Source organism: Mirounga angustirostris, unplaced genomic scaffold (assembly GCF_029215605.1).
Source record: "Mirounga angustirostris isolate CCGP_5_RB_7025 unplaced genomic scaffold, mMirAng1.0.hap1 SCAF_15, whole genome shotgun sequence".
In the NCBI taxonomy this organism is placed as follows: Eukaryota; Metazoa; Chordata; class Mammalia; order Carnivora; family Phocidae; genus Mirounga; species Mirounga angustirostris.
The window spans coordinates 44,684,240-44,703,847 of NW_026991723.1; the positions used below are offsets into that span (position 1 = coordinate 44,684,240).

Consider the following 19,608-nt stretch of genomic DNA (forward strand, 5'->3'; position numbering starts at 1 on the left):
CTTACTTTCTGCTCTTTCCTCTCTGTATCCAAAGGGAAGTGAATTCTGCAACCTTGAAGGGTCTTCACCAAAACCCAACCAGGCTGACACCCTGATCGCAAACTTCCAGCCTCCAGAACTGTGAGAAATACATGTTTGTTGTGTAAACCACTCAGTCTAAGGTAATTTATTATAACAGTCCAAACTGACCAAGATATTATTTCTTTTTCTTCTGTTAGTAGCAATGTTTTTATGATAGAAATTTTCCCTCATTTACTATTTTATCTAGTGGTAAATATATAAGGAAAAATAGGGCACCTCGGTGGCATAGGCAGTTGGGAGTCCAACTCTTGGTTTCTGCTCATGTCTGATCTCAGTGTCAGGCTGCACACTCAGTGCGGAGTCTGCTTGGGACTCTGTCTCACTCTCTGCCCCTCGCCCCCTCTCTAAAATAAATAAATAAAATCTTACTATATATATAAAGAAGGACAAATTGTTGATTCTTTCCCTTTATTTAACAGTTAACAGGGTTTGCTGTCATCCCCTGAAGGTGACCAATTAAACTGTTTATATGTATAATGATATATTTGGACATTTAAGGGGGGTTCAATCTATGGCAATTATTGTCCTTATAGAAGTTCAAATTGTCCTATCTCTAGACAATGGGAAACTCTTCAAATTGGTTTTCTTGTCATCTGGAATAGCAAGAAATTCAAGGATCATCTTGTATATTTTCTGCCTCAAACCTGGAATCAGCCATTTCTCCAAGAAGCCCTAATTTCTTTAGTGGGAAAAGGCATTTCAAAACTACTATTTGGACACTAGGGATGCTCACAACTACTGGGTCAACCATTGTTTCTACAATTTATTTAATACTTATTTAACACTATTATGTGCCAGGCATTGCTCTAAGCTTTTCACAAATGTTAATTTGTTTATTCTTCATAACAAACCCTACTATTATACCCATTTTACAGATGAGGAAGTAGAGGTACAAGGAAATTAAGTAACTTGTTTAAAGTCACACAACTAGTAAGTGGCAGAGCCAAGATTAGAACCCACAGTCTTTACTCACTGTGATATACTTCTCCTAGTTGACCTATTTTCAATCAGATGCCCACCCCTAGACTAGAAGAAACAAACAAACAAAAAAAACCCTAACCTGCAGACCTACTGAGACACCCCCATCCTGGGAGGCCAAAAATAAAAACAAAAGTGTCCACTACATCAGTATTAAAAAAAAAAATCATTCTGATTCAAGATTATACAGCATAATTTTTATTATAGGCATTTCAATGATTAAATTTTGAAGAATTACATGAAATTACATATGCTGCAGGACTAGGATCTCTTACAAAAGTTTAGACCAATAGGAGTTTCATTACAATTAAGACCAAGTAGCCAAAAAAAAAAAAAGAAAAGGTTGTAACCCACAAGAGATTAATCCCCAAAGCCTCAGGAATAAACACATGAGCAAGCATGAAGTTTAATGTGACACGAATTGTGTATTCAGCCAAAAGTATTTTCCTGTTAGTTATTCAGCGTTTTGCCCTGAGAGGACTCAGGGCCATTAGCATGTGAGTGATCTGATGATCCATCCTCTTCTTCCAAAGCTATAATATCTGGAATTTCATCAGTCTCAGATGTCAAGTCTATGGCAGTGAAATCAAATGCCTGAAAAAGAAGAATCTTGGATATTAAAGCAAACACTAATGAAGTGTGCTGTCAGGTCCAGCTCATGGAGACACGACTGCATGTGAATGAACCTTACTTTCTCCATAGACGTGCTTTCTGACAAGGTGTTTATAGTCTTATTCCCACAATTCACTCATACTATAAAAGCACTGGGGAAACTTCTCTTTGAAAGGAAACTAACTAGTGTGGAACCTACCAAATGAAAGCGCTTTTTTTTAAAGATTTTATTTATTTATTTTGACAGAGAGAGACACAGTGAGAGAGGGAACACAAGCAGGGGGAGTGGGGGAGAGAGAATCAGGCTTCCTGCGGAGCAGGGAGCCCGATGCAGGGCTCCATCCCAGACCCTGGGACCATGACCCAAGCTGAAGGCGGACACTTAACGACTGAGCCCCCCAGGCGCCCCTGAAAGCTTTTTTGAAAATACAAAATATCAAGCCTTTCTGGTTATTCATCTATTAATCTACTATTCTATTAAAAACAGTAATGCTCCACTGTTCTTATAAGTCTGACTTACAAACATAAAACCTTTGGGAAATGTCTAGGAACTGAGGAAGGAAAAGGTATTTTAATAGTTGAAGTAGCCATCACAGAGTCCTAGTATTCTCTGCAGAGGCAAGGCTTTCAGGGATAAGAAGTTCTATTAACTCTTCCTTTACCTGAAAATCTGATAAGCTAAGTGATGTTTCCTAGCCAACAGCAGATTAGAAGCAGAAAATTAGTGAGGTCTAATAAATTACTAAAGGCTGGAAGCTTGACAGCAGAGAAAAAGGTTAGCTAATCCCCTAAAAGAGGCAAAATAACTAACAACAAAAATGCATCAAAACAGAGACAGAGGGGAAGTAATGAGGAGTCATTATTTAATAGGTAAGAGTTATGCTTGGTACGATTAAGTTCTAGAAACGTTAAGTGGTAATGATGGCACAACATGGTGAAGATACCTAATGCCATGGAATTGTATGCTTAAGAATGGCTAAAATGGTAACTGTGATGTGGTGTATATCTCACAATTAAATAGTAAAAACAGAACAAGAAGAAAAACAGACAATAAGAGGGAATCTTGTTTATTGTACTTTTCCCTACGAACTCAGGTGCTCAGAGAAATGTCTTGTCTGAGTACAAACTTCTACCATTTGTTCCTGAGGCTCTCAGTTTGGGCAGATCTAACTGCATTCTAGCAATTTATGGATGTTGACTTTGCAAATATTCAATGCAACCTGACATCCACAAAGCCAATAATGCTTTTACAAATTCATTCAGAACATCAGCCAGACAAGCCAACTATTGCAAGTTTAGCCTTATTAGTTAAAAGATATGCCTGACTTTCTCTCTTCTGAACTATCTCTACTAATTGTATGTTTTAACATTAAATATCATTTTATTTGTTTTAAACAAATATGCAATAGAACAGGAAGCTACAACACAAGAAGATTCAGGCAGAGAAATTTTGGGTCCCCAAACAAGGAGGCAAGCTGCAACTTTCTCCTATCAGAGAGTGCTAGGGGGGGCACCTGGGTGGCTCAGTTGGGTAAATGGCTGCCTTCGGCTCAGGTCATGATCCCAGGATCCTGAGATGGAGCCCCGCATCGGGCTCCCTGCTCAGCGGGAAGCCTGCTTCTCTCTCTGCCTGCCACTCCCCCTGCTTGTGCTCTCTCTCTCTCTCTCTCTCTAATAAATAAATAAAATCCTAAAAAAAAAAAAAGAGTGCTAGAACAGAAAAAATACTTGCCCTTTGACATCAGTAGACATCAAACTAAATCCCCATCCTACCACCTCTCTTTTCAACCTGTTCCTTACCTCTCACATGAGGAAAATACCTAATTCATTTGGTTACAGATGAAGAATGAAGGTAGAATGAGCCTAACTTGTAAAATGTGCTCTAGAAACAGTAGATTTGATTTTCATTAGTTCCTTAAAGACCAACACAAACACACACACACACACACACACCCTCCAAAGTCACCTATAGGCTAGATAACTGTTGGCCTAAAGCAGAATTTTTTGCAGAAGTTTGGTGATCCCACTCGCAAAATTTTAGGAGAAAAGTTTTCAGCACTACCGTAAAAAAAAAAATCCCTCTAGTACCTGAGATGCTTTAGAAGAGCCATATGGGGCGCCTGGGTGAGTCAGTCATTAAGCGTCTGCCTTCAGCTCAGGTCATGATCCCAGGGTCCTGGGATCGAGTCCCACATCGGGCTCCCTGCTCTGCGGGAAGCCTGCTTCTCCCTCTCCCACTCCCCCTGCTTGTGTTCCTGCTCTCGCTATCTCTCTCTCTGTCAAATAAATAAATAAAATCTTTAAAAAAAAAAAAAAAGAAGAGCCATATGAATAATTCCCCTTCCACAAATTCAGAATGATCCAGAGTGTCTAATTTCTATTAAGTTCCTGGCTATCAGCAAAACCTACTTGGCGGCTGTGAATAAAATAGAGGGTGGGGCAACCAAGAGGTAGTCACAGTCCACCAAGTTTCCAAGGTGAGTTTAACGGAAAATGTCGTGGTTGTACCTGACCATCTACACGAGGTTTTTTACAAATGTGGCACAAGAGAAATCATTTCACACATCTATAAAATAAATCCCTTTTTCATTGACATGAACCAGTGTAGTCTGGACCATTGATGGAGTGTAAGGAGTCTCTTACAGAGAATGCCCCCTCAGGGATAGAGGCCAAACTCAGAATCAGATACTTACTATGAAATTAATGAGATAACTACAGTCCCTCCCTGAAAGGACAGGAAGCCAGCAACACATCCTTTTCAAGAAAACCAAGTGACCATGCTAGGATTCCTATGACCCTGTGTACCTTTTGATTCCCATATTTACTATAACAACTTTCCAGAAGGTGGCGCTACACATATTGAGGATAGGTGCCATTTTCTAATTTGCCTCAAGGTGGCCTACTGGTGGCCTGGGGTCCTGAATAGGTGAGACTATTACAGAAATAAAAACATTGGCACACCTGGGTGGCTGAGTCAGTTAAATGTCTGACTCTTGATTCCAGCTCAAGTAATGATCTCGGGGTCCTGGGATGGAGCCCAGGGTCAGCTTGGTGCTCAGTAGGGAGTCTGTTAGAGATTCTCCCTCGCTCTCTCCCCACCCTGTGCATGTGTTTTCCCTCTCTCTCTCTCAAAATTAATAAATAAATCTTAAAAAATAAATAAATAAAAACATCATCTGTGGGAATGTAACTTGCTGGCAAAGATGAGCATGCAGTGCTGATTAAACATGACACAGAAATTGGGAAAATTGATTTATTTTGAAATAGAATAAGTATTGAAGTACTAATGAAGTGAAAATAAAAACTGAAATTTGTTAGTTAAAAGTAATTTGATATATAGGGCTATAAAAGGATCATGCAAGAGGTAACGATTAGTTCTAACACCAAATATGTACGGTAAACCCTGGTGAGGGTTTAATTTAGCAGAAACATCTCACCATCCATACTAGATTGCATAGGCGGCTTGTTGATGTGCTTACAAGCTAGACAGCCAGGAGCATCTTGGTTCTGCTTTACTTGAACAGTTTGGTACAGTTGAGTACTATCTCCTGGTGCACATCCCCTTCCCTGCTGTAGAAACACCCTCTAGAACGTACCCTGATGCTTTGTCCTTAGCTAACAAGTCTGTGGAAGTGGCTAGAACTCTCAGCATAGGAAGCAGGTTGGCAGTGATCCCAACAAAATTAAAGTGATTCTTGGTATCCATTGCACACCATTCAACTAGTCATTGCTAGCTCCTGTGTATTCCATTCATTTGAGCAGGTAAATCAAGAGTAGGTCTTAGGACACTTTATGGAACCCACACTGAGGGTCTTATTTGGAGAGAAGGGACTATAGGTAACCCTAGTCCTATTTTTGTCTCAGGTTAAAGTAGTTTCCTGTTTCCTTTGCTTCTCTTAAGAGTAGTTAGTAGACCACCTGCGGTAGAATCACTAGGGATGATGCTTTTTTTTTAAGAGATGCTTTTAGGTTGTTTTTTGTTTGTTTTTAATTTATTTTTTTAAAAGGGATGCTTTTAAAAAGTGCAGATGCCTGGTACTACCACCAGACGTAGTAAACAGATTCTCTGGATGTGGAGCCCAGGAATCTGCATTTTATCAATCTTTCCAGTTGATAATCCCCGGCATAGACAGAGAGGACAGGAGAACGATCCCTGATGTGAGGTTATCCATGCAGACAGTTCACTAGGGCTATTTTATATACAGAGTCAGTCTGATAGATACCTGAGCTACCTCCTCACCTGAGTTTTCCTGTGCCCTAGCCTGTGTAGAGTAGATAAAACAACATCTACTCTTTTTAATGCTAAATTTTCATTTAAACGGTTGGAGTCCTGGGATCAAGTCCACATCGGGCTCCCTGCTTGGTGGGGACTCTGCTCCTCCCTCTGCCCCTCACCCTGCTCCTGCTCTCGCTCTCTCTCTCTCAAATAAATAAATAGAATAAAAAATTAAAAAATTAAAAAAGGTTGGCTTCACCAAGTGTTGGTGAAGGTGTGGAGAAATCAGAATCCCCATACCTTGCTGGTAGGCACGTAAGATGCTGCAGCCACTGTGGAAAACAGTTTGGCAGTTCCTCAATTAGACACAGTGACTATATGACCCACTCACAATTCCACTCTCATGGATAAATCCAAGAGAAATGAAAACATAATTGAAGTGGTAACTATTTCTCCATCATTATCTACATAAAGGTACCAGTTAGTCTCTTCATTATTTTTGTAAAGTCTCAGTTAGCAACACTGTCCACTACTTTCCTCACTTTAAGTTCTAGAAGACATTAGAACTCCACCCACCCACCCCCACACACACACAGGAAATATTCCCTAAGTTAGCATTCTCTTTTGCTTTGGTCAATAAAACTGAAAACCCAAATTGTTGCCCTGCCATTCCTATACTGCTTCATGCTGAAGTGTAGTATTTTGCAGGTTAATTTTGTAATAAAGGTAGGGAATCTTTAAATTAGCAGCCTGGGGGCCAGAGTGAGGGACAAGTGGTGTTCTATACCTGGATATTACTTGAATATTCATCAACAAGCTTCCCCTAAGACTATAAACATCTCTTGAGGAAAGTTTCTGGTCTTTCCATTCTCCTCAGGGCAGAGTTCATACTTTATACTATTAGAAACTCAAATACTGAATTAAATAATCTTTTAATGTAGCTACCTACACATCTCACAAGACCATCATCCATGCAGACCTCAATGCTAGGTCACTCATGGAGCTGGCGCAGTCCCAAGTCCATGAGAGCCCGGGGAGATCAGGCTGGCAAGGGGCCCTCCTTTCCACACCCCCACATCTACTCTTCCAGGCATCATTTAGACTTCATTTCTTAAAGATTTATGCACAAATATCTATCCTGCTCTGTATTCCTCCTTCACCAGCCAGCCCCATGAGCTAAATGGTATTCTAAGAGGGACAGCTCAGGGGTGCTTGGGTGGCTCAGTCAGTTAAGTGCCTGCCTTCGGCTCAGGTCATGATCCCAGGGATCCTGGGATCGAGCCCTACATCGGGCTCCTTGCTCGGCGGGAAGCCTGCTTCTCCCTCTCCCTCTGCCCCCACTCAGGCCCTCTCTCTCGTTATCTCAAATAAATAAAAGGGATAGCTCAGATAGACCAAATTTCAGTTTTTTCTTTTTCACTTCATTAGCTTTTCAGTATCTGTTAATGCCTTATCAAAATGGATTTATTTCCCTAATATTGACCTGATATTATGTGCTTACACCTGGACTGGCAAGTTAAAGATACTTTATGTCACTGCCCCACAGATGGTGTCCCCATGCCTCGAAGTGCAAAACAGAAAAAGACATCCCATCCTCAAACACTTCACTTCCATCTGTGAAAGCATCACTAATTTTACATTACAGATGAGAAAGCTAAGGCTAAGGGATTCATGGCTAGTACACCATGTTCCTTTGATTTTTTTTTTTTAAAGATTTTATTTATTTATTTGACAGAGAGATAGCGAAAGCAGGAACACAAGCAGGGGGAGTGGGGAGAGGGAGAAGCAGGCTTCCCGCCGAGCAGGGAGCCCGATGCGGGGCTGATCCCAGGACCCTAGGATCATGACCTGAGCCAAAGGCAGACGCTTAACGACTGAGCCACCCAGGTGCCCGTTCCTTTGATTTTTTTACCCAGAACTAACCAGAGTCCATGTTACTATTATTATTGCATGGAAAGAAAAAATCATCTTTGAACACTCAAGCATGCCATGCCAGCCTTCATGCAGCCAAATGTTTAAAAACCCTCCATAGTTACTGTGTTTAGTCAGCTTTTTTTCCTCACAAAAATCGTTCTCCTTGGGAGAAAGTCTGTTAAACCGAAACTGCCAGTTTATGCAACAATAAAGCTGTAAGAAGCAAGAACACGATTTTGAGACATATTGATGTTGACAACAGAATGGAATGCACACAGGCACAGACTCAAGACACAAGGACAGACAAAACCACAAGTGCACATAGCTCGTGACAAAAAAATGAGGGCCAGTGGTGTTCTTCTGGAAGCTAAGAGTAGTCTTTATATTCTGTCTGGCTCATAAAGAATAGCTTTGAGAACAGTCTCATTTTCTTAAGCAATTCAGTTGGCACCACAACTTTTACGATGGGGAAACCGCAGTTTGTTCAGGATTCAGAAAGTATGTATAGGCCAGGGTATGTGATTTTCCAACCAATTAAAATAAAGCACAAGATACAAGCCTTGCAGTTTTGAGGCAGAGGGGCAAGGGCATGTTCAACTTGGATTCAGAAATTTAAAAAAATTTTTTAAGGAATAGTAAAGAGGCAGTTGCTCTAGAAAATGCGTTACTGGGAGCAGACAGGCGTGTGAATGGATAGCTTCCATCCTAGAAGCCACGAATCATGGCAGTCCACCTTCCCAGAAACCAGATGCCCCCTGGCTTCAAGCATCTCAGTCCCTCCCTTCCAATTCATCTGAGGATTCCTGGAGTTAAAGGGCAAAAATCTAGTTCTGTAACTTCATAAGCCTGGATAGGTCTCACATCAAAGGTGTAGTTATATGCTGCTTGTTTTCTTGGGGAGAAGGGGGGAACCTGGGTAGAAAGGGGGGGGGACAGATCTTAGACTTCAGTTCTGCCGAAGGGCAGCCTTGCTAACCTTAATTTAGCAGGAATGGCTAGAAGCATGCAGCTCTACTTTACAAGTTCTAAGTTGTTTTTCAAACAGTTCGGCACACTGCAGTTTTGTCATAAGATTTGTGGAATTTCCTCCTGAGCTGACCAACATTGAGGGGCTGAAGTCTGAATTCACCCTAGGGAGGAAGTTAAGCTTTTCCTACAGAGGGTCCAGTCTTTCTAATTACTCTCACCTGGTCTTCTAAAGGTATCTCACCAACTAGTGTGACTTTCTCCCAAAGTGGCAACACAGCAAGTCCAGTCAGCTGAGAATGGACACTGGCTAGTTGCAGTTCAGGGCTCACACGTTCAACAGCCCTTTAGCAAGAAAGGCCTGCTGCCTTTACGGGAAACTTGTTAGGAGTTCTATCACGTTATCACTTGCTTCCTTTCAGCTTTGATTCCCATTCAGCAAGGCAGTCGGCCACGAGCAGCTTTCTACTGGCTTAAAACCCCCTCTCAAGAGGTTGAGTAAATGGAGAGAGAAAAAGGGCGCCTGGGTGGCTCAGTCAGTTAAGCATCTGCCTTCGGCTCAGGTCATGATCCCAGGATCGAGTCCCGCATCGGGCTCCCTGCTCAGCGGGGAGTCTGCTTCTCCCTCTGCCCCTCACCCCGCTCGTGCGCTCTCACATAAATAGAATCTTTTTTAAAAATTAAAAAAAAAATAAATGGAGAGATAAAGGCAGTAACTGCCACCTCGTAAAAATTCCTGTACGCACATTAGCTTTATTTTGTTGAAAACCTGTTATCAAACACTCCATTCTTAGCACTAGCCTTCCAATGCATTGCTCTGCCAAATCCCCCAGAGGGCCGGTTGGAATTCACGTTACGTGTATTAATAACCCTGTCACGCAGGCCAAGCAGCTCTATGAAAGCAACATACAAAAGCACATGGAACACACAGCATAAAGTTGATCTATTCTGCAGTGAATTTTATTGAATTCATAGGGCGCATTCCTTCATGAAAAAAAAAAAAAGTTGTACAGGCATGCTCTGTGCGACCAACCGGTGACAGGACCAAATGGGAGCAGACACCAGCCCACACCACAGCCCACAGGAAGTTGTTTTTATTCAAGACAAACGAACAGCAACAGCGGTAACAATGGATGACACCATAAATGCAGGGAAACTTTCTGGGAGTCCTGGCCAGGCTCTGACCAACCTAGCATTCTTTTCTTACCAGCCAGGAAAAAAGCAGAGCTCATCTACTAATGCTAAACACTGTAAAGCTCTTAATCCAGTTAGAAATGACTATAACTGAGGACCTTTTCTCTAGCTAGCTGCTTCCCCAATTCAGAGTCGTCTAGCAGGTTAATTTCAACATCACAGAAAGTCTCCTCCAGCTGGCCACACCCAGTCCTGGTGACAAGGACAGCTCTAACAGGTTCTGTGCTCAGGCTGCTGGGCCTCCGGACTGCTTGTGTCCTTCTGTGCACCTTGGTCCTGAGCATTCTGAGACTCGGTCAGCTGCGGGTAAAAGGGACCTACCAGCCAGTTGAGAGGCGTGTTGTTAACAAGATAATCCATCACATCATCTAAAGACTCCTTCATTTTCTGCAGCTGCCCCTTGCTGGAAGTGAGGAGGCCGTCAGACACTTCCTTGAAGGAGGCAGCATTGCGGAACACTGAGTAGATGTCGCCAGCCATCACCCCCAGGTGACTGGCCTGATCTTGGATGTTCTGTGGTAACCCCTGGACATTGGACAGCAGGCTGTGGCACGTGGTCTGGAGCTGCTGAGTCAGGCTGCGTGCAATAGCAAGAGTACGTGACTCAATGTGCTAAAAACAGAAGGAGTTGAAAAATTAGCCGTGGATCCAACAGTGCTGTTTAACAAATCAGTTCAATTACAGTAAACCGGTTATGTGTCTACTGCGTACGTGGCTTCTTTGACTTTTAAAAATCCTCTTAAGGGGCGCCTGGGTGGCTCAGTTGGTTGGGCGACTGCCTTCGGCTCAGGTCATGATCCTGGAGTCCAGGGATCGAGTCCCGCATCGGGCTCCCTGCTCAGCGGGGAGTCTGCTTCTCCCTCCGACCCTCCCCCCTCTCATGCTCTCTCTCTCTCATTCTCTCTCTCAAATAAATAAATAAAATCTTTAAAAAAAAAAAAATCCTCTTAAGAACGCTGAGAGCAGTACTACGCACTTTTCAGGGATACGCATACTAGCTGTTGGAACCCAAAGAGCCACCTTCTAAGACCACAGCGTGCTACTGTCCTGTCTGGAATGTTAGTGCCCTTTCACCTAGTTTATTCACCCCGCAGATCTCAGCTTAGCACGGAGCTCTCCCAGGACGCCACCTGACTCATCCATCCTTACTCTAAGGCTGAGTTGGTTCCTTTCCTATGTATTCTCAGGGCAACTATACTGATGCTGTCAAAAAGCAGTACCAATGCTTGTATCCCCCGTTAGTCCGATCTGTAGCCAGTAGGCGGGCAAGGCCCATGTTTCTCACTTAGTAGTGTTGTTACGGGCAATACGTGTGTCTGTAGGTTATTACTGCCACACGTACGGGCAACACGTGTGTCTGCACATTTTGGTTTTCTGTCACTTAACCTGGGTACACAGTACTGTTCAAACTTTTGATAGAGAAGAGCATTCTGAGGAATAATGGGAAAATGGAAATGAAAAATTTGGTAAGAACATCCTCAGAAACTACAGGGGAGGACTCTGTCTCCAATGTCTTACCTCAGCACAGTGGGACTCATCTGTATCATCATAGCCAACGCTTCTCTTCCACTCCACCCAGGAGAGATAGAACTTATCCTGAGCACCTTGAATTTTCTGGTTGGCACTATGCACATTCTTCCTGGCAAATTCAATCTAGAACACAATGAGATAACACAAAGGAACAAACCAGTCAGGCATTCAAGTTAGCCTGTTCTCAGATCTAGGACATCAATCAGGTAATATAAAAAACAAGAATTTCCATGAGAGTTTAAGGAGAGACCTCTGCTATCCATGTTGTTATTGTTTTTTGTATATCAGCCAAGTAATGGTAGTTCTTTACTGCCTCTATTTAACTATTAAACCACAGTCTCCAAATTTACCTCCAGTTTAGCACAGGTAAGGCAACTCAAATTTAATACGTATATTCACAGAAGATAAAATGACAAGGAAAAGGAATTAAAACCTCCTCTTCCCTGTTGCCAGCTATGTCTTTCCAAACTGGTTTCTAATGGCAGTACGATACATACTCTTCTGTAACTTGGCAACTTCAATGGCTACACAATAGCTCTTTTATGATGTAGCAATTTAGTTTCCTATTACTTGACAGGCATTGCTTATAGGGTTTTGCAACTCTGAACTTCTTTAAGTGTGGATAGAAAACATTTCCAAAAATAAAACAGCTGAAGGCATAGAAGTGTTTGTAATTTGCCCAGAACTGTCCCTGTATCCCCCAGAAGTGCACAAGTACATGCCTACCTCTTTCCCTACCTCATTACCCACAGCATCAAGCCACCAAGCTTTGCCAGTGTGAGAGGCCAAGAGAAACATCTGTAATTGGGCCCCTCACAGTGAGACTAACATGGCCTCCTAGGGTTCAGCTATCTATACTCGCTTTTCTGTGAGTTGTTTATGTACTCTTTGCCCATTTCTCTACTGGGTTTTTCATTAAGATTAAAATTCTTGGATTTCTGTCCACAACAGCCAAACTGTGGAAAGAGCCAAGATGCCCTTCAACAGATGGATAAAGAAGTTGTGGTCCATATATACAATGGAATATTACTCAGCCATCAGAAAGGATGCATACCCAACTTTTACATTAACATGGATGGGACTGGAGGACATTATGCCAAGTGAAATAAGTCAAGCAGAGAAAGTCAATTATCATATGGTTTCACTTATTTGTGGAACACAAGGAATAGCATGGAGGACATTAGGAGAAGGAAGGGGGAAAAATGAAGGGAGGGAAATCGGAAGGAGAGACGAACCATGAGAGACTACGGACTCTGAGAAACAAACAAGGTTTTAGAGGGGAGCAGGGAGGTGGGATTGGTTACCCCGGTGATGGGTATTAAGGAGGGCACGTACTGCGTGGAGCACTGGGTGTTATACGAAAACAATGGATCGTGGATCACCACATCAAAAACCAATGATGTACTGTATGGTGACTAACATAAAAAAAAATAATAATAAATAAAATAAATACATCTTAAAAAAATAAAGAAATAAAAAAATAAAATTCTTGGATTTCATGACTACATTTACTCTCAGCCCTTGAGATAAATGAACTCACTTTAGCTATCTTTTTTTTTTTTTTTAAAGATTTTATTTATTTATTTGAGAGAAAGGATGAGAGGAGAGAGAGAGCACATGAGAGGGGGGAGGGTCAGAGGGAGAAGCAGACTTCCTGCTGAGCAGGGAGCCCGATGCGGGACTCGATCCCGGGACTCCAGGATCATGACCTGAGCCGAAGGCAGTGGCTTAACCAACTAAGCCACCCAGGCGCCCCTCACTTTAGCTATCTTTAAATGAAGTTTTACTCACCAGATTAACAGTGGAATGGAGCTGAGAAATGGTCTCTTGGCTTTTCTGCTTGGCTTCTTTAACCCTGCTGAGAGCCTGCTGGTAGGCACGTGCACGGAGCTTGGTAGACAGGGATCCCAGTCTAACGTAGTAACTTGGCTTCTGAACTATATCAAACCCTTCAACTTTTTTTGCTTCTTTTTCTGAAATTAGGGGAAAAAAGGGACAAAAAAACATAAGGGATCCCAGCTAAAACTGATGAGGCGTGGCCTCTAACCTGGATCTTACCTGGTCGATTCTACCTACCCACCTAGCAATTATGTTCTCATTTGCCCAAGACAGCTCCTGCCTGCTGCTGGGCTTGACCACCCAACGCATACATATCACTGCATCTGACATTTTTATCTACACAGGTCTCAATCCGTTAGAGTGAGCTTCTTGGGCAACACAGGATTTGGCACACAGTAGGCCCTGAATGTTTAACGATTTTCTGTAAAGCAGCCCATTAAAGACAATGTATTTATAGAAAATTTCTCTGAATTCATTTCTCCCCAAGGTTTCCAAACTTACTATGCAGAATTCAATGTGAAACTTAAGATTGCTTTAGCAGAAAGTCTACAGAGATAGAAAGATTAGTGGTTGCCCAGGAAAGGATAGGGAGACAGACTACGGGCAGGCACAAAGGGTCTTCGGGCATGACAGAAACGTTGCACCCCTGGATTGTGGTGATGGCTGGGCAACTCTAACTCAGACTCAAACAGGTGACTTTTATGGCATATGAAGTAGATCTCAATGAAGCAGTTTTAAAAGACTGCTTTAAGATATAAACCATGAGTTCAAGACAAAAATCCAATTACCTAGTTCTTTAAAAAAAAAAAAATTTTTTTATTTACTTATTTGAGAGTGAGCAAGAGCGCGATCACGAGGGAGAGGGAGCAGCAGACTCCGCTCAGCAGGGAGCCTGGTGTGGGGCTGGATCCCAGGACCCCGGGATTGAGCCGAAGGCGGACGCCTAACCAACTGAGTCACCCGGGCGCCCCCAATTACCTAGTTCTTTCTCCGTGAGAGGGAGGTACTGGTCCACCAGCAACTCTGATCTGGTGAGCGCATTTTCTACTCCGTTGCTCACCAGCTGCATCATCCGACTTCCCAAGACTGTGTTAATGCTGCCATTGACCACAGTCTTGGTCCTCTCCACACTGCCAGTCACCGCTCCTTTGGTCTTGTCCATCACCCCAGTGATGGTGCTGGCCATGGAATCCTTGGCCCCGGTCACAGCAGTTGTCACAGCATCTTTTGCCCCAGTCACAGCACCTCTGGCATTGGCAACAACCTACAAATAGAAAAACACACTGCTTGGCTGAGGAGCAGTACAGGCTAAGTATTAACTAAGGCAGCCTCGCTGAAGTGCTAAGGAAGCAATCTGGCCCTGTCACTCTCTAGCTTTAGGTCTTAGGCGAGTCACTAAGAGTTGATAAGCCTCAATTTCCTTAGCAGCTTATCTGCCCTACCTGCTGCCACTCAAGGGTTGTTGGAGGAGCAAATGAGGTAAAATGATGTAAAATTTGTTTTAGTATTTTTTTAAACCAGGTGAATGTGTTAATAAGGCAGAAGGAGTACTGTAGAAAAGAATGGCATTTTCCATGCTGACATGCTTACAGTGAGAGTAGCTCATGCATGCCTATGAGCAGACACAGAGGTACCATGCCCAGCTGGCCCGATGCACACAGCCCCACAAGGCCAACACAGGGGCAGAGAGGTTATTCTCCCTCCTACTGGATGTGCTCTCAGATACCAAGTGAGAAAAGATTCTAAACACCACGTCTACATTTCTCTAATGCCACATGGGAATCAGCTATTTGTGAGAGCAATATCATCTACAGAGGCAAAACCACAAATTAATAAAGATCAGACCATAAGCATTATAGCCCAAAAGTGGCTAGTTCATGTCTGCGTCTTAAACAAAACCTGACGCTAATTCAGCAAGTGAGGGAGTGGCCTTTCCAAAAATACGTCCAGGAGGAGAGAATAGTTCCTGTTTGTGATATGCACAGCCTGTGCCAAACAGAACATGAAGACGTGTGCAGTGGCAAGCCTTAGCACTTTGCCCAAGCTCACCTGGTTTGTTGGCTGATTCAGAATAGGCAGTTTCTCCTCAATCCTGTCTAGCCCCTTACAAGCATAGGTATTGGCAACCGCAACTAGAAGAAGCACAAACGGGGAAAATGTTAAGTGCAGATACGAATGAATACATACTACATTAGACCTTGAACCTTTGGCCTTAAAGAATAGCAAGAATGTTGATCTTCATTCACTACACAATGCATTGCCTAGTGTTTCCAGCTCAGCAGCAGGTTGCTGGCAACTGTCTTCTACTGACAGGGAAATAAGGGGGTGGGAGGGAGCAGCGAGGCTGTGACAAGCCAGGTAGGAAGCTGGCTAGGCAGCTTCTTCCTCATCAACTGGTATCTAAGGTTAATGCCAAGAGAAGCCAGGCTTCACCTGAACCATCATTCCGGGAGTGAGATAACTGAAAACTCTCAAAATTAGCATTTCCACTCCAGTTTAATCCCTACCTCCACTTAATCCCGTAAGTGGCAGCGTATTTTGGTTTGTCACCAGCGAACAGTATGCTAACAGCACCCTGGATCTGCCCAGCAAGCCGTTTTTAGTCTAAACTTCCCTTCCAATGATGACTGACCCAAGCGCTAAGCTAACACCAAGTTCATCTGGGAAGGAGCAGAGTTGGAAAACCGGTCTCTAAAGGTTTCTTATAGTCCTGAAAGTCCATGATCTAACCATTTAGAGGAATGATTTAAACCTTTACTCAAAAGCAGTTAATAACATGAAGACATGGGACCCTTCATACGCTGCTGGGGGGAATGTAAAATGGTGCAGCTGCTTTGGAAAACAGTCTGGCAGTGCCTCAAAAGCTTACATGGTTCTTAGAGGACTCAGCAATCCCACTCCTAGGTATATAAAATGCATAATTCAGTGGCATTAAGTTTATTCACAATGATGTGCAGCAATTATCATCCTATTATTTCCAGAACTTTTTCATCATCTTAAACAGAAACTGGTAGGAGGTTCCTTTCCGAGGTGATGAAAAGGTTCTAAAATCAGTTGTAAAGATACTTGAGTACACTTTAAGTGGGTGAACTGTATGGTGTGTTAATTACATCTCAAAGATGTTACTTTTTTTTTTTTTAAGACTTTGAGAGACAGAATGAGAGAAAGAGAGAGCATGAGAGGGGGGAGGGTCAGAGGGAGAAGCAGACTCCCCCTGCTGAGCAGGGACTCCATCCCGGGACTCCAGGATCATGACCTGAGCTGAAGGCAGTCGCTTAACCAACTGAGCCACCCAGGCGCCCCTCAAAGAGGTTACTTTTGAAAATAGGTCATGAGGGACGCCTGGATGGCTCACTCGTTAAGCATCTGCCTTCAGCTCAGGTTGTGATCCCTGGGTCCTGGGATCAAGCCCCACATCGGGCTCCCTGCTCAGTGGGAAGCCTCCTCCTCCCTCTCCTACTCCCCCTCCCCCTGCTTGTTCCCTCTCTCGCTGTGTCTCTCTGCTGTCTCTCTCTGTCAAATAAATAAATAAATCTTTAAAAAAAATCAGAACTCACTCTGTGGTTCCAGCTTCTGGATGATGGGCAGAGCACTCGTCACAGCCATGGAAGTGATGGTCTTCACACCCTTCTCTGCCATCTCGCACAGAGACTTCAAGCACGGATACTGATCCTTCGTACTGATGTAAGCTGAGGACATGAGGTTGTACGTGGAGCTCACCAACGGTAGGTTGACTACCCGAGTCACCACACTCTGCAACCAAGCAGGGCAAGTGTTAACTCCTTCAAAACAGACAGGGAGGGAAAGGGATCAAGAAACCGTATTTAAAATTCATACCGGTTGTGGATCAACTGCAACAGATGCCATTTTTATTCTTGGAGAAAGAAATCTGTGGAAGAGAAACTGGTTTCAGGACACCAGGATAAGACTCTCTCAGATTCACTCCCCACCCAAGTAAATGAGAATTTCAAGAAGAGAAAAATTCAAGATGAGGTAGCCTTCTGCACTTCTCCCCACCCTCTAGCTCCGAGCTCTGCCCTGGGCAAACATGTTCTGAGGCCGGCTTTCAGAAATTATGGGTAAAGTTCCAATAGAAAAGACGGTCTGAGGGGGATAAAAGCAAAGACATTGCATTGGTGAGATGTTGGTCTTATTTGTCCACCGCCTTTCAAAGAGGAGCATCTGTTCACAAAAACATTGGAACCAAGTTAAAATCCACATTATAAAATTTAAAGAGAGGGGCGCCTGTCTGGCTCAGTCAGTAGAGCATGAGACTCTTGACCTGGGGTTGTGAGTTCAAGCCCCATGTTGGGTGTAGAGATTACTTAAAAATAAAATCTGTAGGGCGCCTGGGTGGCTCAGTTGGTTAAGCGACTGCCTTCGGCTCAGGTCATGATCCTGGAGTCACAGGATTGAGTCCCGCATCGGGCTCCTTGCTGGGCAGGGAGTCTGCTTCTCCCCCTGACCCTCCTCCCTCTCATGCTCTCTCTCATTCTCTCTCTCAAATAAATAAAATCTTTAAAAGAAATAAATAAAATAAAATAAAATCTGTAAAAAAAAAAAAAAGAGAGAGAGAGAGAGATCTCTCAAGTAGAAGACATTTTTGACAGGACTATCAAGTGGAAACACTTTGGGGGGATTTATTCCTTCCTTGGGGAAAGGACTGCAACTCGTCTAGGGGAAACTAAGCGCAACAGCTCCGAGAAATCGAGAAACAACCCAGGAGGCTTTTCAGTGGAAATTTAGCGCCTCCAACGACCCGAATACACGCACATAAAACTGCCTCACTGCTAAGCCGCAGAGTGGGAAGGAAGAACCTGCACGGCCCGCTGTCCGCCACTTTAGAGCCGGGCAGCTCACCCTCCGGCCGCCGAGGGTCCCAGTGCTGCAGGAAATGAGTAAGAGCCCTTCTTAGGGCGCAAGTCAGGCGCCAGTATCCACAGCCTCGCTGTCGCTGGAACCCCATAATTTGCTAGCTCATTTCCTTTCCAGTAACGTACTTGCGGGACAAATGGAAACTGTTACCCCGCACCCAAGCCCAGAAGCTCTACCCGCACTGCAGCTGCGGGCAGAAGAGCCTCCAAGGCCGACAGCAAAGGCGGACAGCGCAGGCCCGGGAGACCGCCCCTTCCCAGCCCCGACCCGGAAACCGCCCCGAGGCGGCGAGGCGGCGAGGCGGACGGGCTCCGGGACCACCGTGTTCCAGCCTGGAGCCCCGCGGACCCCCCCACCCCACGCCAGCCCGCGGCGCACGGAGCGGGCGCGCACCTACCGACCCACAGCAGCGCAAAGACCACGGTCCGGCGAGTCCCGCGCGGCGTTCCAAGCGGGGGCGCGGGCGACCGGCCTATATACCCCGCCCGGCCCGCGCCTCCGCAGCACGTGACCGGCGGCCCGGGCCGCGAACCTGCCCCAGGCCCCGCCCGGACGGGCGCCCTGCAGGGGAGAGGGGCCGAGGGGCAGGGAGGCCCGTGGCGGAGGCGGCCGGCGCGCAGCCCGGCTCCGGGGTTTTGCCAAAGGCGGAGGCGGCGGAGTCGCGCGCACCAGTGACCGGTAACCTGTTGATTCCCGTCAGTCCTCGGAATAGAACTGTCTTTAAAATGGAAACCCTGGCTGCTAGACTTATTTTTAGCACGTAAATCACTTCTTAAGTTTTGTGCAATTCTAACCCGATGACGGCCCGTAGAGCTTCTTTTGTTGCTCTTCTGTCGTTAAAGTCAGTCCTTCGAATGTATTTCTAATTTAAAGCTGAGTCGCATTGTCCAAAAAGGGCCTTGGAATACCGTGGTTGGTCCCCCTCTTTTTTTCTGAGCGACACTTAAAAGCCCCAACCACTCCAGGATGATAGCTGTCTATGCTGATTATTATGCAAGGTGGCTTTTTTTTTTTTAATTGTACGTTGTGCTTTTTAAAAGAAAGAGAGGTAGGAAGTTAAATCGCCAACATTTGAGTTCCAGTTTTTTTGCCTTTAAAATGCAGGGATTTGGGCGCCTGGGTGGCTCAGTTGGTTAAGCGACTGCCTTCGGCTCAGGTCATGATCCCGGAGTCCCGGGATCGAGTCCCGCATCGGGCTCCCTGCTCGGCAGGGAGTCTGCTTCTCCCTCTGACCTTCCTCCCTCTCATGCTCTCTGTCTCTCATTCTCTCTCTCTCTCAAATAAATAAATAAAATCTTTAAAAAAAAAAAAATGCAGGGACTTGCACCAGATGATCTGAGCAAACAAGTTGTGCAACGGCCCCGGGCAGCGTAGGAGTTCCGTGGACTTTCCCCCGACCAGCC

The 19,608-nt window shown here is 44.5% G+C and overlaps 1 protein-coding gene across 4 annotated transcripts; it reads right to left on the reverse strand.

Moving 5' to 3' along the window:
• Positions 1-1,234: 1,234 nt before the first annotated feature.
• Positions 1,235-19,432, reverse strand: PLIN2 (perilipin 2). Of its 4 annotated transcripts, none has more exons than XM_045882471.3 (9): positions 18,599-19,426; positions 17,168-17,219; positions 16,888-17,083; positions 15,380-15,462; positions 14,309-14,594; positions 13,283-13,464; positions 11,480-11,614; positions 10,283-10,573; positions 1,235-1,653 (listed from the first exon to the last, which is right to left on the reverse strand). In XM_045882471.3, the coding sequence occupies exons 2-9, from the start codon at positions 17,195-17,197 to the stop codon at positions 1,510-1,512; spliced, it is 1,347 nt and encodes a 448-aa protein (XP_045738427.1). In that variant the 5' UTR covers positions 17,198-17,219; positions 18,599-19,426; the 3' UTR covers positions 1,235-1,509. The 4 variants fall into 4 exon arrangements, with proteins under 4 accessions (XP_045738427.1, XP_045738426.1, XP_064435469.1 ...); XM_045882470.3 differs by having other exon boundaries at positions 18,603-19,425; XM_064579399.1 differs by lacking the exon at positions 11,480-11,614 and having other exon boundaries at positions 18,603-19,432.
• Positions 19,433-19,608: the final 176 nt, after the last annotated feature.